General features: G+C 45.0%; 1 protein-coding gene across 3 annotated transcripts in view; it reads right to left on the bottom strand.

Annotated features, from left to right (window-relative positions):
• The window catches only part of LOC147904338 (UPF0014 membrane protein STAR2-like), a 44,589-nt gene extending 22,258 nt beyond the window's left edge, over positions 1-22,331 (bottom strand). Inside the window, exons 1-2 of one of the 3 annotated variants that reach the window (XM_087395297.1) lie at positions 22,034-22,331; positions 7,448-7,687 (exon numbers count right to left, since the gene is read on the bottom strand). In XM_087395297.1, coding sequence (XP_087251423.1) covers positions 7,448-7,687; positions 22,034-22,045 — 252 coding nt within the window. In that variant the 5' untranslated portion in view covers positions 22,046-22,331. The remainder of the gene's footprint in view (positions 1-7,447; positions 7,688-22,033) is intronic. The other 2 variants (XM_087395292.1, XM_087395301.1) reach the window with 2 other exon arrangements.
• Positions 22,332-23,103: the final 772 nt, after the last annotated feature.

Raw genomic sequence — 23,103 nt, 5'->3', positions numbered from 1 at the left:
GGTCTATTTACAAGTTCTGCCCCCGGGATAAGCTCAATTTTATGCTGAACATTCCGCTCTGGAGGTAACCCATAAGGTAACTCATCCCTAAAACAATCAGAAAACTTCTCCGATATCTCTTTAGCCAACTCGGCCATTTCCCCATCTTGGGTAGCCTCAGTGCTAGCCGATGCATCATCAATCAACTCTACCGATGCTATACACAAACACAGAAACTCTTTCGGAGTCTTCTGAATTTCCATGGCTGAAATCAATGGTCCTCGAGGTAAATCCTTTTCACCTTGCAAAACATATTCTATCCCGTTCATCTTGAGCTGGTAAATATGCTTTTTCCAATCAATGGCTGGATTTTTCCAAAAATGCCAAGCCATGCCTAGGGCTATATCTGCGTGAGCAAGCTTCTCAACATAGTCCTGAATTCGAAGTTCCAACTGGGTAACCCTCTGGTCCCATACTTCAATTGAACTTCCGTCTGCCATCCTGACCGTATAAGCATAATTAGACGGACTAGTTTTCAACTTGAGCCTCTTAATAAGCTTCGAGTTAATTACATTGGGCGTTGACGCTGAGTCAAACAATACAATCACATCATGATTGGCTACTTGCCCTTTCATTTTAATCAACTCGGGCTCATCGAAAACCATATACCCCATTGCTGCGGGCTTTGAAAGGATGTTATCGAGTGCATCGCTTACTAACTTAGTAACACACACACTTAACAACACAGGTACTAACCTCTGAGAAGGTCCCGCCAGTTGCATCTGCATATGTTCCGCATTGGGACTCTCCTGCATTTCCGCGTTGCATTCAGATATTATCATGTTGGCCGTGCGACAGTCTTTGTTTAGTGGACAATCTTTCCACTGATGTTGCTGAAGGCAGCCGAAGCACAATCCTTCTTTTCTAGCTTTTTCTTTTTGCTCAGGGGTCAACGAGGACTTTAACCAAGCCCGGGCTGCCATTGGAGTTACTTTTCTTTTCACCCCAACGGTGGTAATTGTCTTTGCTTGTCCCTCAACCGGCTTCACCTGCTTGGTTTGGCCACTTGGCTGCGAGACACTTGCCTTTGAAGTCCATTTCCTCTGAAATCTCCCTTTTCTCGGGTACTCATGCTGAGTCCCTGCCTACACAAACCCACTAGGTCTGCCTCTGGCATCCTCATAGTTTAGGGCTACTACAATAGATTCATCTAATGTAGTCACATATTTAGCCCGAACTTCCATTTTAATCATGTCGTTCAGTCCATAGATATAGTCTTTCAACTGAACTGACATAGGGAGAGGGTCTGTTATTTTCATAACAGATTCCCTGAACTTGTCAGTGTACTTTGCCACCGACAAATTCCTCTGGCGAAGGCTTCTGTAAGCATCCCAAGCTCAGGAATCTTCGTCAGGTGGAAGAAAGTGTTTCTTAAATTCAGCCTTAAACCCTTCCTAGGTGGTAGGGGCAACCTGATCTTTCTGTTGTTTTATCCACCACCTATCCACTGCCTCAATAAACAGGTGAGTGGTCTCGCGGATTTTCTTTAGACCAGATCTGATTGGTTCTGAGTGCTCAGGCCTAGGTGCACCTAAATGTATAAGAATGCCAAGGGGCAAATGGTTTAATTGTGCCCCAAGAGAGGGGTAAATGGTGTACCAAGCTAAAGGTCCAAAATGATGACATGTGGCAGGAGAGAACCATCTAGGGAGTTGTGGGCTTGTGGATATACATGAAGGAATGAAAAATTACGTATCTTTGGTGTGCATGGAATCCACAAGAGAGACTGGGAGGAAAAATACGATGCCTACGCCTGTGAATTTCGTCTGTGAATCGACAGAAAGAACGAGAGATTAGTTAGTGACTGTATCATTTGGTATCAGAGCATGCAGGCTGAACGAGGGGATTGTGTATGAAGAGAGCACAGAGGTAGCGTGGATGACGAGCTGTCTACGTGAACCCGTTGGTTTACGGTTAGCTTAGAGCCAAAGAACGGTGGTGCGTGAGACTGAAGTTACGGGCAGGCCCTTCGACGCGATAAGCGGTGCTGGGTGAAACACCTGTGCAATCAGCAGGCTGGCGATGGACATTGACGGGCTCTGACGAGCTCTTGGCGACGACAACCTCTTGGCTGTTTTAGGTGGATCTATCATGCGGGCTTGCGTTTGAAGAGCCACCGCTCGGTGTTGATTGCAGCGTCATGACTATATGGATGGCTCATTGACTCCATGAAATTGAGCGGATTTGGTTCGGTCGACGGGCTATCTAGCAGTTGTGGTCACGCAAATAGCCCGTGAGCGTGGGTACGGTTACGTGCACAGCTCTAGCTGGAGAAACATATATCTGATGAGGTTCTTGGGATACGATTACTTGCAGAACAGATATGAAGCCAATTCTCTCCAAGGTTCCGTGCGCTGATTGCGATATCCATACTTCTGAGCTGTTACTTTAAGTGTTCTTTGCAATTCAAATCTGAGTGGGACTACGTCTGAGAAAGAAGGGCGTCCAAACTCGAATTACGTGGAGCTTCCAGGGAGCAGTTCTTTTTCCTTCTATTCAAATTTTCAATTTGCAGTTTATTATTCCTGTACAGCAAAGGGGAATTTAAAGTGAAAAAATAATAAATCTATTTTCCCTTTTGAAACAATGGAGGCAGAGGGACAAGATTCCAGCGTAAATCCTGGTGAATCTAGAGCACGATCTACGCAACAAGTGTCCCATCACACAACACCTACTCTGGTGGGTAGGATTTCTGTACTAGAAGATGCCTTACAGCAGATCATGAACCAGCAGCTTCAAGTGAACGCTGGTCAAAATGAAATTAGAGAAATGGTGCAAGCCTTGTCGGCTAGACCATCTACGAATGAAAAGGGCAAAGCTCCAGCAGAGCCAGAGCCCAGTATACATTCACCAGAACGTGCGAAGGTCAAGGTACCTAATATTGCTAATTATAGACCGAAAAAGTACGCTGGTCGGATGACCGAACGCAGTTCTGATGTGATCGAGGTTTGGTTACACGAGTGGGAAGAAGCCTTCGCCATTTGTGAAATCAGATCTGATCTAAAGAAAATCCGCGAGACCACTCACCTGTTTATTGAGGCAGCGGATAGGTGGTGGATAAAGCAACAGAAAGATCAGGTTGCCCCTACCACCTGGGAAGGGTTTAAGGCTGAATTTACGAAACACTTTCTTCCACCTGACGAAGAGTCCCGAGCTTGGGATGCTTACAGAAAACCTTCGCCAGAGGAATTTGTCGGTGGCAGAGTACACTGACAAGTTCAGGGAATGTGTTATGAAAATAACAGACCCTCTCCCTATGTTGGTTCAGTTGAAAGACTATATCTATGGACTGAACGACAAGATTAAAATGGAAGTTCGGGCTAAATATGTGACTACATTAGATGAATCTATTGCAGTAGCCCTGAACTATGAGGATGCCAGAGGCAGACCTAGTGGGTTTGTGCAAGCAGGGACTCAGCATGAGTACCCGAGAAAAGGGGGATTTAACAGAAAATGGACTTCAAAGACAAGTGTCTCGCAGCCAAGTGGCCAAACCAAGCAAGTGAAGCCGGTTGAGGGACAAGCAAAGACAAGTACCACCGTTGGAGTGAAAAGAAAAGTAACTCCAATGGCAGCCCAGACTTGGTCAAAGTCCTCGTTGACCCCTGAGCAAAAAGAAAAAGCTAGAAAAGAAGGATTGTGCTTCGGCTACCTTCAGCGACATCAGTGGAAAGATTGTCTACTAAACAAAGACCGTCGCATGGCCAATATGATAATATCTGAATGTGACACGGAAAGCCTAAGGCTCATGTGTTAAAACCTGGGGAAAAGGATGTGGCATCCAGAAAAGGCCAAACTTATGCAAGATATGCCATAAGGGATGGTAGTAGTACCTAATCAGAATGATCTCAGGCAGAGAGTCATTCGACAATGCCATGATAGCCCATGTGCGGGACATCCAGGAGTCGAGAAGACATATGATCTCGTGAAGCAAGATTTCTTTTGGCCAAAGATGAAAAAGCATATTCATGAATATGTGACACGTTGTTTTTCGTGTCAGGTAAGTAAGGCAGAGCGGGTGAAGCCACCCGGACTTTTACAGCCCTTGGAGATACCACTAAGTAAGTGGGAGAGCATTTCCATGGACTTTATTGTAGGTCTCCCTACGACACAAGGTGGATATGATTCTATCCTTGTGGTGGTTGATCGTCTTACCAAGATGGCTCACTTCATTCCAACTAGAGAATCTGTTAGTGCCCCGCAAGTGGCGGATTTGTTTATTAGACATATATTTTGTCTGCATGGATTATCCAAATCCATAGTGTCAGACAGAGATGTCAAATTTACCGGTCATTTTGGACTGTGGTATTTGAGACACTAAGGACTGAGTTGGGAATGAGTAGTGGGGATCATCCAAAAACGGATGGTCAAACGGAGAAAGTCAACCAGACTTTAGAAGATATGCTGAGAGCATATGTGTCATTGAGGCAACATACATGGGACAAGTGGTTGCCATTGTTAGAGTTTGCCTACAATGATAGAAAACATTCCTCTACAGGGTTCAGTCCGTTTGCGTTGAACTATGGTTATAGGCCAGCAAATCCAACTATAGTTGGAATACCTCAGAAAGTGCCTAGTGCCGCGAACTTTGTGGTTCAGATGCGGGAGATGCTAGCACTTGCGAGAGCTAACATCCGCCAAGCTATGGATAGAGCTAAGGCGTATGCGGATGAAAACTGATCCGCTAGAGAATTTAAGAAAGGAGAAAAGGTTTTTCTCAGAGTTCCTTCGCACTCTAAGTCTTTGACTGCAGGAGAGTGTACTAAGTTATCACCTCAATATTGTGGGCCATGGTTAATTCTAAAAAGAAAAGGCAAGGTAGCCTATAAATTAGAATTACCACAAGGGTGTAAGGTGCACCCAGTGTTTCATGTCTCTCGTTTAAAGAAATTTTTGCATACTGGTGACTCACTAATCAAAAGTGTTGTTTTGTTTCAAGAGATAGATGAGAATGTAAGACGCAAACCAACAAGAATCCTGGACCGAGGAACAATGCAAGTGCGCAATCGGAAGATACCCACGGTGTTGGTTGCATGGCATGGTCTACCTCTATCAGAAGCTACCTGGGAATCCGTATACCAATTACGGAGAGTGTTCCCAGATTTCATCATTGAGGACGTTGATGCTTGAAGAGGGAAGGAATGTTATGCTCTAGCCGAGATAGCATGACCTCGGAAAGATCGGTGGGCATTTTCTCTTAGATGACCGACTTTTGTAATATTTCATGTGCGTAAATTAAATGGTCAAGGGAAGTAACTGCCAAGGTCCTAGGTGAGGGTGTATTGGCATCGACTAGGTGGTTCTGAGTGCTCAGGCCTAGGTGCACCTAAATGTGTAAGAATGCCAAGGGGCAAATGGTTTAATTGTGCCCCAAGAGAGGGGTAAATGGTATACCAAGCTAAAGGTCTAAAATGATGACATGTGGTAGGAGGGAACCATCTAGGGAGTTGTGGGCTTGTGGATATACATGAAGGAATGAAAAATTACGTATCTTTGGTGTGCATGGAATCCACAAGAGAGGCTGGGAGGAAAAATACGATGCCTACGCCTGTGAATTTCGTCTGTGAATCGATAGAAAGAACGAGAGACTAGTTAGTGACTGTATCATGTAGTCTATCCATGTGAAGCCCCAGTCGCTCAAACCATCTCTCTATACGTGCATACCAGCACCTCTGGTCTCCTCCTGTTGCAAGTGCCATAGAAGAGGATAGAGCTATCCATGGTAGCCTGCTACGCCTCGAGGTGTAATCCCCATATTCCCTAACTCGGTACAGGTACGTGATGACCTGAGATGCAGCATCTAGCTATAAAGGGGGTGACCCAAACTCAGCCTGAATGATCTGATGAGGAACGGATGGCTTACCACGAATCATCCGTGATAACATGAGAACCTGTAGCCGCTCCACACAGGCCCACTCTGTATCCGACAAGTCCGGCCCCCAACAAGGGCTGTTGTACATCCCCGCTAGGCGAACCAAGGAGTCAAAAAGCAAACCCTTGGTGCGTGGATCCTGAAAGTGCGAGCGGAAGCACTGCCTCTCTAGTTTGGCCAATGAAGCATACCCTTTGCTCAAGCGTGCCTACATCGCGGGTCTCATAATGAAGCTGGGTCCGAAAAGGATAACCCCAAGATAAGTGTATGATGAAACTATCTCAACAGGTGATCCCTCAAATGTGAACTGCTCCTGATGCATGATGGCTCGAGATGTATTGAAGATCATGACCTTGGTTTTACCCAGGTTGACCTTCAAATCATGAGACTCACAAAAGGACTGTAGTGCATCTAGGTGTCTCTAGAGCCCCTCTGTCGAGGAAGACAAGAGAGCCATGTCATCTGCGTAGAGCAATATCTGGATCAGCATGCTCGCAAGAGGGCAACCTACACCCCCTTGTGTCTGCATCACTGTCTCAAGCTTGTCAATGTAGAGGCCAAACAAGGTAGGCGACAAAGGACACCCTTGTTTGACCCCGATGATGCTCATGATCTCATCTGTCCATCCAGATCCTGCACGAACTCTGCCTGAAACTCTCTCGTAAAGTGCCATGACAGCCCAAATGATCTCCTGGTCATAACCCAAGTCCAGTAGGCGTCGTATGAGGCGGGCTCTCGGAACCGTGTCAAATTCCTTGCGAAAATCCACAAAGCAACAATAAACCGGAGGGAGAGAAAGGAAGCTAGGAAGGAGACTTCATAACTCTAAAGGAGGTGAGACTAGAAAACAAGAGCTCAACAAGTATCCCCTAGAGCTCTACATGTATAAGTGTTTTGGGCATACTCCCTCGCCATGAGCAAACCATTGATGTTTCTTGGTTCTATGCATAGCACTCTAGCCATAGATTTGTCTCCTCTTGTCTTGCACTGTCTTGCTTGTCTCGCCTGTTGAACAATATATCTTGGCACAATTCGCCCATGACCACTTGTAACACTTAGGGAAGCATCCAAGTCCCCACCACTGGACATATATTTCATTGAAATTACATCATCCAACTTAGTGTCCTTCATCGAGTGGTATGTTCGAAAAAGCACTACAATAAGCCACCTTGGTTTCAAATTGCTCTCCTGATTGCTGGCTAGCATTCTTTGTAGAAATTGTCAGTCTAAGTCTTATGATAATAGCATTCCATTCAACTCTAGACTATGCAATAAAGGTTTACATAGACCACTCATTAGAATTTCCATAAATGTATGGGCCTTTGAAAACAAAAATAGACTACTTTTGGCATACAGAAGAGCTAAAGAAACTTGCAATGTACTTTTGAAACTATGTATACTAAATATATTTCCATCATTCCAATAATAATTTCATTCTCTTGTTCCAATAGCAATAGCATCTCAATAAAGATTGCCAAAAAATGCAATTGGTTCATTACATACCATAACAAAAAATCCAATTGGTTCTTTACGTACCATAACAATGATCCCAAGGGCAGTCCATAGCAGGTGCTCTTCAAATATGAACTCGAGCACGAATCCCAAGACTATCATTTGAGAGAGTGAGCGAAACACAGCCACTTGAATTTCTCCTTCCAAACCAATGCAAAGTTTATGTGATACCCCAATAGCTATGGCAATGGGTGCCAAAGAAACAAGGTAGCTTTGGTAGTTCCCATTAAACAGCTCCTTGGAAAGATAATCTCGGCAATTAACCTAGAACAAGACCCCATTAGACCTCTCTCTCTCTCTCTCTCTCTCTCTCTCTCTCTCTCTCTCTCTTTGTGTGCGTGCATGACCAAAATTTGGCCTCTTGGGAGGTAAGGATGATGCACACGTGTGTGTGCGCGTGCGCGCATGCGTTTGCGTGCGGGTGTGTGCGTGTGCGTGCGCGTGCATGTGCGTGTGCGTGTGCGTGCGTGTGTGCGTGCATGCGTGTTTTTCTCTGTGGATCTTTATGGTTTTTTCCGATCCTTCCTACACCGATCCCTTCAAGATGCACATGCACAAGGAGATCTTTCTCCACCCCAATTAGAAGCTTTCTTTCACAGTTTTTAGTTCGAAGTAGAAGTTGCTCCTCTTTGGCGCAGCTTTGAATGTACATTTTCCTTAGTTTTTTCTCATCTTCCTCTAGTTTATGAGTAGTAGCTATCTCACTTTGGAACAGCTATGAATGTACTTTCTTCTTAATGAAAGGTTGTTTTACAAAGAGAGAGAGAGAGAGAGAGAGAGAGAGAGAGAGAGAGAACACTTCTTTACCCTCTGTGGACTTTTCATGTACAAACTTGAGAGCACAAGAGTCTATACATGTTTGCTCAAAAGGGATCTAGTATGGTCCAACAGCTCATAATTGATTCCATTTAAGTACAATGTGAAAGAGCTCAGAATTGATGATAAGACAATAAGTTCATCTCATAATGATACACAGTTCTTAAGAACAAGAAAAATGGAAAGCAGAGTCTGAACTATAGCTGCTCCTGAGCTCCCGCCTCCTTCCGCCTCACACTAAAGACACATGTCTTATCTTAAGACACCTTTAGATGCTCCTTTTTTTTTTTAATGTGGGTGGGGTGTAACAACAAACATTGAGTTTGACTTAACCATGCTATCATTGATGGTGACTTTGGATCCAGCAATGGTAGTGACATCATAGATTCGGATTAGGATGAATCTTAAGAGATTTGACTCTTGGGAGTAGAAAGTTTCCTTTCAATTATATTGGTATATAATCTATGTAGCCCTCTAGGCTCTTGTTAAGTTGTTTAACTGGATTTTTGAATATCAAGATTCAATTGCCAATTTAAACCTTTAAAGTTGTGAGTCATACTTGCAAGCTCTTCAGTCGTGAGTCTTGACTTTAACTTTTAAGTCTTGAGTACATTGTACAAGTGCATTGCTACTTCTTGCATTGTTTAAGTGTAGCTTATTGTACTTCTAGAATCTAGCAGAGCTAGCTGTGCTAGCAAGTTGTACACTTGTATACTTATACATATATTAATTAAATATTTATTATTACAATGACGAGTCTTACGTGTCTTATTTTTAAGACACTTTAGACACTCGTGTTTGAAGCGTATCTAGCATATCGTGTCTTAATGTGTCTTACAACCATGCTTGTTGCTTCCTTCTATAGGAGATCTATTCAAAAATTTGCCAAGAGGGCAGCTCCTCTTACTAACCTTTTGAAGGAGAATGCCTTTCTATGGTCAAAAGAAGCAAAACTCAGTTTTCAAGACTTGTGTTGGTATGCCACGACTTCTCACGGCCATTCATTGTGGAGGCAGATGCTAGTGGCAAAGGCTTGGGGGCTGTTTTGCGACAAGAGCATGGTGTAATAGCTTATGAAAGCATAAAATTTCAAGCCAAAGAGCTCAACTACCGTGTTTATGATCAGGAAATGTTGGCCATCCTGCATGCCTTCCAAAAGTGGCATCACTACTTGTAAGGGATCAAAATCAAGGTCAAAACATTTTTTTTTTTCTAAAAGAGACTTCTATTAAGTAAGAAAGAAACTCTGTGCAAAAAATCAACATGCTAAGCATGTAATAAAAAACACCTTAGAGGAATGAGGTAGAAAGAAACCAAGGCTGAGGCTGAAAATGCCAACTCAACCCTATAGAAGTCTCGCAAAGAAGGGAGAGTCTCTCCAATCTCTGAGAAAAGTAACTCTCCTGGAGGAGACTGCTCGAGATGATCCCTGCATGGTCGCCCAACTGGCCATCAGAGTGTGTACTGTATCTGTCCAAGTACTGGCCAAGATCTGAGAAGGGTGAGCCTGAGAACCCTCCAAAGCCTCAGTGCATCTGGCTCTCCAAATGTGCCATGCTGCAATGCTAGCTAAGACCTCCCATGGAGAGTCGACCGAGAAATGAGCAGCCCTGAAGAGAGTGGCCGGAACATCCTCTAGAGAGCATGACTTCACAAGGTGTCGTCGGATGTGAAGAGCCAAATGTTGGAATACTGAAAAGAAAGAGTAGAGTGGACACAAACTCAGAATACTTGCTTATAGAATGAAGAAGAAAGAGGTCCTTAAGTAGGCACCTCATACAAGGTCACTGACATCACTGATGACCTCAAAGCTCCACAATCATCTCCTCAATCTACTCCTAGATTCACTCAATCATCCTATGTGGCTTTTCCACCACCTAACTGTGCTTGTGGGCACCTAACTGTGCCTCTAGCACTCACACATAGAAACATAAGGTGTGCCTGAGGCATACACCTTGAGATATCCCAACAAACCCCCCCTCAAGGAAATGCCTCAGGCTATGTCAAGGATACATCTAGTCTCATAGTTTCTCATGCCATCTCATGGTGGTCAAGGATAAATCTATGGCTAGGTTCTCATGCTAGCAAGGGTTCCCTTGGGTGTAAGGTAAACAGAAAGGGATACAAACAGACCTTCCAATGGTTATCTCCCTTGCATGTACATGCACACAATGTCTGCAAGAGGTACCATGGAACAAAACATACACATGGCCTACATCATAAGGTGACCAGAGGTGTTTACAAAACACACAAAACACAATAGTTTATTTGCATTCATTTTGGAGGACTATCCAGGCTGAGTACCTTGACATAAAAAGAGTGATCTGGAGCATACATAGAGATAATTTAAAATGCATAATCTTCAAAGGATGCCTCATCTTGTGGAGGCTCATTAACTGTAAGTAGATTTGCATTTTCTGTCTTTGCTTTGGCTCTGCAGAACTTCTCACTATGGTTGTTTTTGCCACAGTGCTTGCATGGATTAACTTTGAAGCAGTCCTTTGAAAGGTGATTTGTCTTTCCACAGTGATTGCAAGGAGAATACTTGCCCTTCTGGAATTTCATAACATAAGCAGTGTCATTGCCTTTCCTTAACTCCATGTGTCTTTCTTCTTCTTGGAGAGCTGAGATAATGCCTTCAAGGTTTGGATTGGGAAGATTCTTCAAAGTGCTTACAATGTGATCAAAGCTTTCAGGCATACTCTTAAGTAGTACTGCCATAGCATCATCAGAGGTGATAGGAGAGTTGATAGAAGCTAACTGAGTCATAAGACTCCGCATATAGTTGACATGGGCAGCTAAAGTAGTATCACTTGCCATCTTTAATTCAAAGAAAGAGATTTTAAGTGATAGTTTAGAAATATGAGAGCTTGCACCAAAAATCAAATCTAGCTTCTGCCATGCTTCCGATGGAGACTCCAAGTCAGATATATGATGTATGTAATCATCACCCAAAGCTAAAGCAATTATACCATATGCTTTTTCTTCTCTTGCTGGATCCCTTGCCGGTCGTGTCGGAGCTGAAGATTCTCCAGCATTTGAGGCCGTAGAAGAAGCGGTAGGAGTAGATTTGACAAGTCCCCATAAGTTCTCCCGCATCAATGCAAATTTTACCTTCATTTGCCATGTATGGAACCCCTTTCCATTGAACTTCTCAAGATTATATATGGTAGCCATGAGAGGGTCTAACCCAGATATTGGGCAGTGTCTATCTCTCTTGCAAGGCAAAAATAACTGAAAGACTTCCAAAATATGAGCACTTAATGTAGCAAATAGTAGTGACTAGATTTCAAACAATGATGCTTCTTCTTGCATGCTTCATAGAAGTGGATGAAATAAACATTTTCCAATCAAAACCAGGTCTAGCAAGTCAAAACAAAACTGAATCCACACTTGTACTGAAGTTATTGAAAGCTTCAAAAAACCAGAAATGCTAGAGTAGCATTTTATGTAGCATCATCTTCAAAAACTTGTCCAAAACTGTCAAAACTGAAAAGCTGAACTTGGAGGGCTTGTAGCTCACTCTTCAAAGCAAGGAAAAGAGGGCTTTCTGAAGCAAAAGAAAGCTCATATACCAGAGAAGGTCCAGCACAGAGGTTGGACGAAATGGTGCGCACTTTTGCCCGGGAGAGTTGCTACAGGCTGAAACTGAGTTTTGACGATTTCTCCCTCGTTACTGAACCAAATGACCTGAAAAATGGCTCAAAATCTTCGTCTTGAGGTCGCCCATCTACTCCTAAGAGGGCTCAGGCAATGGCGGAGTATGCAGGGAGTATTGAGCAACAGAAGAAATTCGCTGTTTGGAGAATGGCAGCCACCACAGACGTTTTTTCTTCAATTGCTTGCAGGTGGAAGTTCGTCCATACTAGAGGAGTTTCCAGCTCAAAGGGTTTGGGCAATGGCTGTTTGTAGATGGAGAACCAAGCTCTCTAAGATTTTGGGAAGAAGGAGGAAGATAGGGAAGAAGAAGATGAAGAAGAAGATGATGATGTGGCAAAAATGGGCTCAAGGGGGATCAAAGGGCTCTGATACCATGTTGGAATACTGAAAAGAAAGAGTAGAGTGGACACAAACTCAGAATACTTGCTTATAGAATGAAGAAGAAAGAGGTCCTTAAGTAGGCACCTCATACAAGGTCACTGACATCACTGATGACCTCAAAGCTCCACAATCATCTCCTCAATCTACTCCTAGATTCACTCAATCATCCTATGTGGCTTTTCCACCACCTAACTGTGCTTGTGGGCACCTAACTGTGCCTCTAGCACTCACACATAGAAACATAAGGTGTGCCTGAGGCATACACCTTGAGATATCCCAACACCAAAGAGGAGTCAAGTCTCTCAAAAAAGACCTGGGGCCCTGAAAGAGTAAGCCAAGCCACTGATTCCCAGGTCATAGAGAAAGGTAGGCGAACAAAAGTGCTGAAAAGTCTTTCCATATGATTCTCGCCTGTCTGCAATCCCAAAGGCAGTGCTGTATTGTCTCCAAAGCAGAAAGGCAATGAGGGCAAGAAGGTCAGCTCCGAACCTGGATCTCCAATGGTTTACTGCTATCCCACCATGAATAGAAAGCCAAAAGAAGAGAGTGATTTTTCTATTCCGGTGGGATTTCCAGAGCCTCTGCCAAAAAATTTTCTGCAAGTCAGCCCAAATCTGAAAGTTCTCCCAATGATGAGCTCTGGTAGGCCTCCAACCCCTACAGCTGAGCTGGAATTTTCTGGCATTACTAACCATGTAACAAAAGAAGGGGATGCCCTTCTCTCGGTGCCCTTCATCTATCCATTCCCATTCCCCAGGGTCCCACTGCAAAAACTTGATTGGGACACCTCCATAGAGCCACAGGCTCCATGAGCCCAAGGCGATGAGAAGCGGGTCAGGATCCAAGTACCACTGTGAAAGAGAGCCATGCTCCATGAAGCCCACTATCCTGACATGTGCGTCATGAAAAGCAATCACCTGTAAAGGAACTCCCAGTCTGGAAAATGCCCCCATCCAGGTGGAGCAAGTAATAGGCATGTCATCTGTGTCCACCCAATTCAAGGGCAAGGCTGCATCAATCTGTCGGACTCTCCCTGCACTCCCTCTGAGATTAAGAACCATCAGGGCCTGTCGGTCTGCAGGAAGCTTCCTGAATGCAGGAAGCTTCCTGAAGGCTTTCCATGCTCCCACAGTAGATGCAGGGCCCCTCTCCCATCTTGGCCACTGCATGTAAGGAGAAGCTCTAAGTGGTCTACCATGCTCATCCAAAATCCTGTCATTCCACATGATAGGCTGCCTTTCAATCTCTTCACGGGTGGATGGGAAAATCCTACGAAGAGTAATCCTGAAGCTGGCCCATGCTTTCAGGATAGCAACCATAAGAGGGGAAGAGGGAGATCTGAGGTGGGCTGTGGTGAAAACCCATCCGGTACTGTGCGTCCAATCCTCTCTTGAAGTGGGCGTGCGAGACTATATGCATCTGATAAAGAAATCCTTCCAAGGCTCTTGCCCTGGCATAAGTCCTCTCACAACGACCTTGCAGAGTAAAGCTTTGCACTATAGATCCGGGTCGATGATATTCAAACCCCCTTCTCTTGTAGGAAGAATCAAGGTCTCCCAAGCCACCCTGGCTGTAACATCAGATGTGCCATCTAGACCACTCCATAAAAAGTTTTGTACAAGCCTTTTAAGCTGAGTGATACAATCCCTAGAGTGGCACCAACAAGAGCAAACAAACCAAGCTATGGCTAGAAGAACCTGGTTAGCCACCACCACCCTGGAAGCCAAGTCAAGTTTGGCTGAGCTCCAGAAAAGGAGCTTTCTTCTGATGCTCTCCAACACCGGAGCAAACTGTTGTGAAGGAGAGATGCCCACCCCAACCTGGCAGCCCAAATATCTAACGGATACGCCTCTCTGCACCCAAGTGAAGCCAAAATCAATACCCCAATCCGGGCATCCAAAAAAACAGTCGTGTCATCTGCCAACTCACTATCCAGGAGCTCTTCTTCCCGGCGGATAGGAAGCCTCAGCCCATTAATATCAGCTTGAGATCTAATGTAGATACTCATAGCTTCTGCCACAAACAGAAAAAGAAAAGGGGCAAGAGGACATCCTTGGCGGACTGATCTGGAAATCTGAAACCTGTCCCCTCTTACTTGCATTTCGGTCTCTCCTTCTATTCTCCCCTTGGTTGCTGGTCATGGTATTATCTCCCCCTCTAGAGCTCAATGGATCATTATTTTGATTGGAGGGCGTAAGATTGGTCTTCTCAATCTTTATGCTCCCAACAACATAGGGGAGCGGATCTCCTTTTGGAAGGAGTTACTCTGTTGGGCCCCCATTGCAGATTCTTGGATCATTGGTCGTGACTTCAACATGGTTGAGTTGCCTTCAGACAAAAAGGGAGGCAGACAGGGTGGAATTCATTCTTTGGAGAGGGCAGCCTGGGATGCCTTTCTCTTTCAGTACAGTGGCAGGGACACTTGGTTGGATGATGCCTTTCATGTTATGCCACAGTCACTCCTGTACTCTTGGTCGAACAGGAGAATACACATACCTGTCTTGGCCCCAGACATAGTACGAAGAGCATTTCACAGCTTGTTTACTCAGACGGAGTTTTACAGACACATCCAGATGCCGTCTTGCAGGTAGCCACAGATTTCTATGCCTCCCTTCTTACAACAGAGCCTGACACACAGATGCTCGAGTTGTTATTTGGCAGCACTTATCTATGTTGGTGACTGGAGATATGATAGTCTCACTTGATGCACCCTTCACCAACATAGAGTTCAGGACTGCTCTCTCTGGCCTTCACAAGAACAAGTGCTCTGGCTCAGATGGACTTACCTCCCCTTTTTTTATTTCATTTTAAGATCAGATTGGGGATCATATTACCTCAACCCTGCAAGGTGTTTGGGACTCGAGTGAAATGCAAAACTCACTTACGGAGGGCCTTATTCATCTTATCCCAAAAGGGGGTTGCAGGAATTTAGTGTCTCAATGGAGACCGATCACTTTGTCGGGTGCTTTGTACAAAATCTTAGCAAAAGCAATCAGCCTACGGTTGCAACCCTTTCTTTCAGATCTTATACATGATACACAGACGGGCTTTGTGCATGACCGGAGCATCTTCAATAACATCTTCTCATTCTGGAAGCTTCTGACTAGGCCGTGCATAATGGCCATAGGCTTGTCATTCTACTCCTGGACTTTGAGAAAGCCTATTACAGAGTAGACTGATCTTTCTAGAGGGTACATTCGTTCGCTTTGAATTCACAGATGCATGGATCAAGGGGTGTCAGCTCTCTACAAATCAGCCCATAGCCAGGTTCTTATTGGTGGAGTCGGGGGAGACAAGTTTCAGATTACCAAATCAGTCCGTCAGGGATGCCCTTTAGCCCCCTCTCTCTTTTTATTTGTGGCCGAAGCTATGAGCTATTACCTCAGAGCTCAAGCTAATATTATAGGGCTGAGGCTTCCATTGAGGTAGGAGGATGAGCTCTTGGATAGTGAGTTGGTAGATGGCACAGCTATTTTTTTGGATGCCACAACATAGACACTCACCTCGTTCAAGACAGCCTTGGATTTGTTTTGCACTGCAACAAAGGCTCATATTAATTGGAACAAATCCAATGGCTTTTGGATTAGTGATGAGAACACTCCAAACTGGGGGAATGACATAGGATTCACTTGAATTCAAAGGGGTGTTTCCATCAGGTACCTAGGATGCCAGGTTGTTGTGGGCATCTCTCCAGCACAGCAGTTTGCTCCCGTGTTGGAGAGCATCAAGAGGAACTCATTTTTTGGAGTTCTGCCAGACTTGACCTTGCATCCAAGTAGTGGTTGTGAACCATGTATTATTGGCTCCTACCTGGTTCGTTTGCTCATGTTGGTGCAGATCTAGAGGTTGTATATATCAGCTCATGAGACCTATCACTTCCTGTGGAGTGGGTTAGAGGCACCTCAGATGTTGTAGCTTGGGTGGCTTGGGAGACCCTCATTCTCCCCACAGGGGAAGAAGGTCTCAATATTATTGATACGAACTTGCAGTGTATGGCCTTGCTCTGCAAGTTTGTAGTGAGAGGATTGATGCCTGGACAGGAGCCTTGGAAAGATTTTTTCTTACACGGCATTCAGTTTTGTACACCATCTTAGGGGGGAGATCGGATGGGCAGCTCGATATGGATCTTTACTTCAGCCCATATTAGATCTCCATGTTCCCCTCTCATGGTTGCCATTCTGATAGCTTGGGGCAGCTTCAGAGGTAATCTTCGGAGAGTTCCACCCTCCTCTAGTGAAGAAGTAGACAGGCAGCCAGTCATGTGGAATGACTCTATATTAGATGAGCATGGCAAATCACTAGGAGTGTCACATTGTATGCAATGGTCTAGATGGGAGAGGGGACCTGCTTCCATAGTTGGTGCCTGGAAAGCTTTTAGGAAGTTTCCAAAGGATCAGAGACTCTTATCAGTTGGCCACCTCGGAGGGAGTGCAGTCAGGATATGCAGCAAATAGAGGCAGCCATACCAGCAGAGTGGATAGATACAGATGATATGCCGATCACAGAGTCCACTTGGTTGGAATCTTTCAAGGGGATGGGTATTCCTTTACAGGTTATTGCCTTGCGGGATGCACATGAGGAGACCCTTGTCTTTGATGTTCAGTCGGGAGGCAGACTTCTCAAATCTTCAAATGACATCTTTTTGAGGTTGCCTTCCAGCCTGTTAGGATTGCAAGTTACATGGAGTGGGTCACGGACTCACAGTGGTATCTTGATCCTTACCCTATTCTCCTGGCACTTGGGTCTTGGAGACTCTGGTTATATGGTGGTTCCCCATTAGGTTCTTGCAGTGGGACCCAGGGAAGTGGGAATGGATTGATGGAGGACACCAAGAGAAGAGCATTCCCTTCTATCGTTACACAGTCAGAAATGCCAGGAGATTTCAGCTTAGCAGTAGAGGGTTGGAGGCCCTCCAAAGCTCCTCATTGGGATAGTTTTCATAATTCTGCAGAGGTGCATAAAAACTTTTGGAGGAGGCTCTGGAAATCCCTTAGGAATAGAAAGATCACTCTCTTCTGTTGGCTTTCTATTCATGGAGGGATTGTAGTGAACCTGTGGAGATCCAAGTTCGAGGCCGACCCTACTTGTCCTCAATGCCACGCAGCAGTTGAGTCAGTTTAGTATTGCCTTTGGGAGTGCAGACAGGCAAGGATGATCTGCAAGGGTGTTGCTAGGATATTTAGCGTATTTCATAGAGCACCCTTCTTCATGACTTGGGGATCAATGGCATGGTTATCTCTTACTAGCCCTCAGGTGTTTTTCGAGGGACATGACTCAGATTCAGCCTTCATTATACGACAACACTCTGTGGAGTCATGTTCTCTCCAGGATGTTCCCTTCACTCCTTTCAAAGTTACTCATGCCTCTATAGACACATCATGGGAGATTCTAGCTAGCATTGCAGCTTGGCATATTTGAAGGGCCAGATGTACGGAGGCGATGGAGGGTTCCCAGGTTCACCCTTCCCAGTCTATGGCCAGTATATGGACTAATACTATACACACACTGATGGCCATCTGGGCGAGCATGCAAGGATCCTCCAGAGCAGCTACAACCAGGAGAGATACCTTTTTCAGAGTTTGGAGAGGATCTCCTTTCTTCTCTGAGTCTCCTTCAGAGTTGAGGTGGCATTTTCAGCCTCCACCTTGGATTTTTGTTAGCTCTTTTTTAGCTGGTTTTTTATGGCATGATGTACTCCTGCATTAGAGCTTGCTCTTGCGGTTTTCATTCATACTTAATGAAGTAATCTTCTTTAGAAAAAAAAGGTCACCCTGACTTTAAATTGCATAATGGGTTGTTGTGGTTATCAGCTGGTCTTGCAAGAAATGCATTCCTCTCCTATGGCTGGAAAAATAGGTGTCACCAATTATGAGAGGGTTAGACAGAGCTTCCTCTTGTAAGGCATGTGGCGAGATGTGGTCATGTATGTGCAGAATGCTTGCCTTGCCAAGAGAATAAAGTGGACGGCAAACTACCAGCTGGTGTATTGCAACCCTTAACCATTCCAGAGGGCAAATGGAAACATAAAGCAATGGATTTCATCATAGGCTTGCCTTCTACTACAAAGAAGAGATGGGACAGCATTTATGTCATGGTGGATAGATTGACAAAACAAGCCCATCTCATGCCCATTAAAACCCGACATTCAGCATCATAGGTTGCTTGGCAGTTCATTGATCATGTGTTTAAGCACCATGGCTTTCCCCAAGAAATTGTCAGTGACAGGAATGCAAAAATTATGGGTCACTTTTGGCAAGAATTATTTACAGCATTGGGTACTTTACTCATACCTAGCACTGCATACCATCCTGAGACTAATGGACAGTCAGAAAGGGTGAACAAATGGGTGTAGGAATACTTAATAAATAAGTGGTCGGCACTTTTTGCAACAACAATATCAAGCATCTCTCCATTGGCATGATCCCATTTGAGGCAATGTATGGGTGTAAAGTGGGGATGCCTTCCCCAATCGCCAACACTGCTATGAAAAATCTGAAAAATCAGCAAGTACGAGATGACTTGGAAATGATGGAGGCCCTTCTGCAATTGGCTAACAACAAATGTAGGATGCCCAAGCCAAGCAGAAGAAATATGCCGATGAATGCAGGAGATATGTGGTCTTCAAAGAAGGAGATTATGTGCATCTACGTCTCCATAAAAATCGTTATGCTTCATTGAGGGGTAATACCAACACAAAGCTTGCTTATCGGTATTATGGCTCTTACAAGATCATCCGCAAAATTGGGGAGGTAGCATATCAATTGGAGCTACCAAGCACCTCCAAGATTCACAATGTGTTTCATGTGTCTTTGCTGAAACCACATGTGCACATACTTCCAGAGCTGCCACCAATGGATAAGGAGGGTCATATCCTCTATGTTCCTGAGCGCATTGTGGGTTTCAGAGATCGAGTACTCCGCAACAGGGTATACATTGAGTACCTCATGAGATGAAAGGGCTTCCAGGGGATGAACAGTCATGGCAGCCAGAGAGTATTGTCCAAGAGTACCCCTATCTTTTACCCGGCTGATGAGCATCACTTGGATGTCCCAGCAGCCTTGCGTAGCAGCCGGTACATGTAAGAGGATGATCAGTCATGACAACCAAAGAAAATTGTCCAAGGGTACCCCTATCTTTTACCAGGCTGATCAGCATCACTTGGATGTCCCGGCACCCTTGTGTAGCAGCGGTACATGTAATTTTGAGGGCGAAATTCTATGGAAAGGGATGGCTGTAATGGAGGAAAGGGCTACTTTAGTGGCCCTTTAGGTGGGCAATGTGGAGGGACTATATAAGTCCCCATCCACCACTCATTGTGTACTTTTGATGTGACATCTAATCTATTTACTATCCCTCCTCCTTCCTTTTGCTTGCAGCCAACCCTCTCTCTTGGCAATCTCTCTCTCTCTCTCTCTCTCTCTCCTACCCCTTCTCCTTTCTTCTCTCCCTTCCTCTGTCTCCCTTCCTCTCCTCAATCCCCCTTTATCTAAGCTGCCCCCTACCCCTTTTGTACATTTGGGCTCCCAACTCAGCCCTACCAGTCTGCAAAGCCAGCCTACCCAGGCCTCTACATGACCAAGTTATTCCTATGCTTTCCGGGCGGGCACAACCACAATACAGCCCTCTCGCACTATGAGATGCCAACCTCCAACAGGTAGACCATAAGCCTAGGAGCAATGCCATGTGGACAGAGGCAGGCAGCAAGAAAAGCTGTTAGGGCACTGCGACAGAGGCAGCACCAGCTTGGAGCAGAGGAGACCTTGCTACGACAACCAACAAGGGCTGTCAGGGCCAAGTGAGGGGGCTGCAAGCAGATCTGACCTGTGCAGCAAACAGGTGCAGGTTGGAGCTGATAAACAGGTCGGGGCAGGTCAGGAGCATGCAGCAGTGCCACGTGGCAGCAAGGCACAACAATTCGGTGGCAGTACAGGGTCAAGTTAGTCTGTAGACTAGCCAGTTGGTTTTGAGGGCCCTCCAGCCCTATATAAAGGGCCCAAGCCATGGTCATCTATATCCATCATCTGTGCCTCACAATTGGCCATAGGCCACCATCTACAATTGGTGAGCCAGAGATTGCGCATCAGTGTGGAGAAACAAAGAAGGCCACGTAAAAGGCAGCAGTCCAACCTGCAGATCATCTAAAGGGTAGAGAAATACACTGCAGAATCAAAGGAATCAAGAATCAAGCTACCCTTGGCTGTCCACTAGAGCAGCACGAAGCATATTTGTGAGGCATCACTACGCAGCAAACTGAAGCTCTAGCAAGCAACCTCCACCTTTGTTTTCTAGCCTCCACCTTTGTTTTCTAACAGAAGACTCCAGCAAATGAGAAAAGACTTCCACGCTCGTATCTAAAGACCTTGCAGGATACCCAAGTGACAGTTTCCAAAGACAAGTTCGGAGGTGAGAAGATCCCGTGGAGTGCAGCAGGACCCCACTGTAAACTTTGCTATAGCGGCTTAGATTGAGAAGCGCGAGTCTTATAAGGATATAAAAGATGTACCGAAATGGCGGGCTGCTATGGAGGTAGAGATTCAAGTTATTCTGAAGAACCACAACTAGGACTTTGTGGAAAGACCTCTCAAGCAGAAGGTATCAGGTACCAAGCGGGTGTATAAGGCAAACTACAAATTTGATGGCAGTTTGGATAAGTACAAGGGATACACTCAAGCAGAAGGTCTCCTATCGATGAGAACTTTGCCACAACAGCACACATGGCAACCATAAGGACAACCATCGCTTTGGCTGCTCATCATGGATGGTCCATTTTTCAGTAGTCAAGTCTAGATTTCTGAATGGGGATCTGAGGAAGAGGTCTACGTGGACTCAAGAGCAATAGGATGGATAAGTTCAGGTGAAATGGTGTGTATACTTTATAGGGTTGAAATAGTCCTCCAGGGCGAACTAGTTTTTGCAGTAGCAAAATCTCTTTGATAAATGGTCCTGGAGTCATAAATATCCAAGCTTCTACTCAAATGCTCACCGCCTTTAGATCTTAAAGGCTATCATCAACTAATAGGAGCCAAGTAAGACCTATAAAGAACCAAGGTGGAAATCCTACCCTCAGCCCTCTACTCTTATGTCATCCTAAACCTTGTACTTAGAAGTGCAGTGACTTGTGGGGATCAATATGGACTTTCTATCTAAGAAAGAACTCTCCCATGCTTGGTCATTATTCACATCCCTAGCTTGAGATCACAAGGGACAAAGAGCTTGTCATCAAAAGAATATGTCATGCAAATGTTGAAAATGTCTTTCGTTTATTTGTTGTCTGTTCCCCGGCCATTTGTGGAAATTTGTTCACGTTCTCACAAGGGAGCCTCCAAAATGGAATGCCAATGCCATACTTTTGGGTGATCCATGCAAAGGCTACTAGGCAGAAGTCAGAGCTCATGTAATTTGGCCTATATGGACATCCAAGAAAGACTTTTTCTTTGATAACACTGTTATTAACCCTGAAACATACTCTATCTCAGTCTCAGTGTCCATTACTATCTCCATTCCACAACCGTCCTCAACGATTTCATTCCAAAAGATTCGTAAACACTGAGTTCGTTCGTTATCTCAGCAGAGGAAAGCGTTTGAAAGTCGCAAATACGAATTTATTATTTTGTAATTGTCTCAATGCTTGATGAGAGGAGCCTTAACAAGACGACCGGGAGGAAACCAGATGAATGTAACAACACATACGAATTTGTTCCTCAATAGACGCATTAATTGCGTAAACTGTTACGAGTCTAGAATTAAACTTACGAGGGCGCTCATTTCAGAAAGGAAATATTTTCAAGACAGGGTTCTAGAGGCGAGAGACGCACTCACTAATGCTTTGGGCAAATGACAAGGCAATGGAGTGAGGGAAGCGGAAACTGGAGGGGTGCTGAAATGAGGGTGCAACTGGAAAGGCTTTGGAGGGCGAGACAAAGTCAAGGAAGGAGGTGGAGAGACGGCAAGCCAATTGGATTGGTGGAGGAATGGACGGTGAACAACGCCCATCGTCATCATCTTGGATGCGGGTTCGGAGCTGAAATAATAGTAAGTTGGGAATGGGGAGAATGACTTTGCTGTTTACTTGCTTCTTTTGTGGCCATCAAAGGTCAAACATCAACGCTTGATTGTACGTACATCGCCCACATGAGAGGTTTCCGATTTCAATCCCTCAAGGCTCCACTTATCTCCATCTCGGGCACATGCATGCTGCCGCCGCAGTTGGGGCACATGTTCAAACTGAAATCCGATTGCCTCGTTCTCCATTACCCCCCCATGCCAGACCTTACCTGACCCTGCAATCCGTTTGCATCAGTCAGGTACAAAATAGGTCTCTGATTGCCTTTTATGCCTCAACCTTGCCAAAAGGCCTCCATGTGCCCAAGGTGGGTGAGAGTAGTCTGCACAGGTTCAACCACCGCTTAGCCCGACGCACGGGTAAACTTTTCCAGCCACCCACTCGGTAGGCAACCTTCATATAGCGGACATGATTTTATATTGTAAGAGTCCAGGCCCATCTTTCTTATTGGGCCAAGTAGATTAACACACCTACCCACCAATTTTGGAGCTTGGGCAGGCAGGTGGTGTGAGCCCCCGGCCTTATTATCTTGTTGCCTCTTTTTTTTTTGTGCGAAATCAAAATTTATATTAATATGAAAATCTTAAGAGAAGATAGCAGCCTCTTCTTGGGTTAGGTAGGCAAGAGCAAGAAAAGCTCTACACAAGAACATGACATAGCCCAAAAGGGCTAATCTTCACAATAACTGCGTAAACATGTTGTTGGACAAGTAGGTTCTTCTTAGCAAAATAGCTCGAAGTTGAGCTCAAAGCCTTGACAA

The sequence above is a fragment of the Dipteris shenzhenensis genome, chromosome 2 (genome assembly GCF_047967505.1).
Source record: "Dipteris shenzhenensis isolate YYH24624 ecotype China chromosome 2, Dip_SZ_1.0, whole genome shotgun sequence".
Classification (NCBI taxonomy): domain Eukaryota; kingdom Viridiplantae; phylum Streptophyta; class Polypodiopsida; order Gleicheniales; family Dipteridaceae; genus Dipteris; species Dipteris shenzhenensis.
Note: the sequence above shows the minus strand (reverse complement) of the source record. Positions and strands in the feature narration are given on the sequence as shown.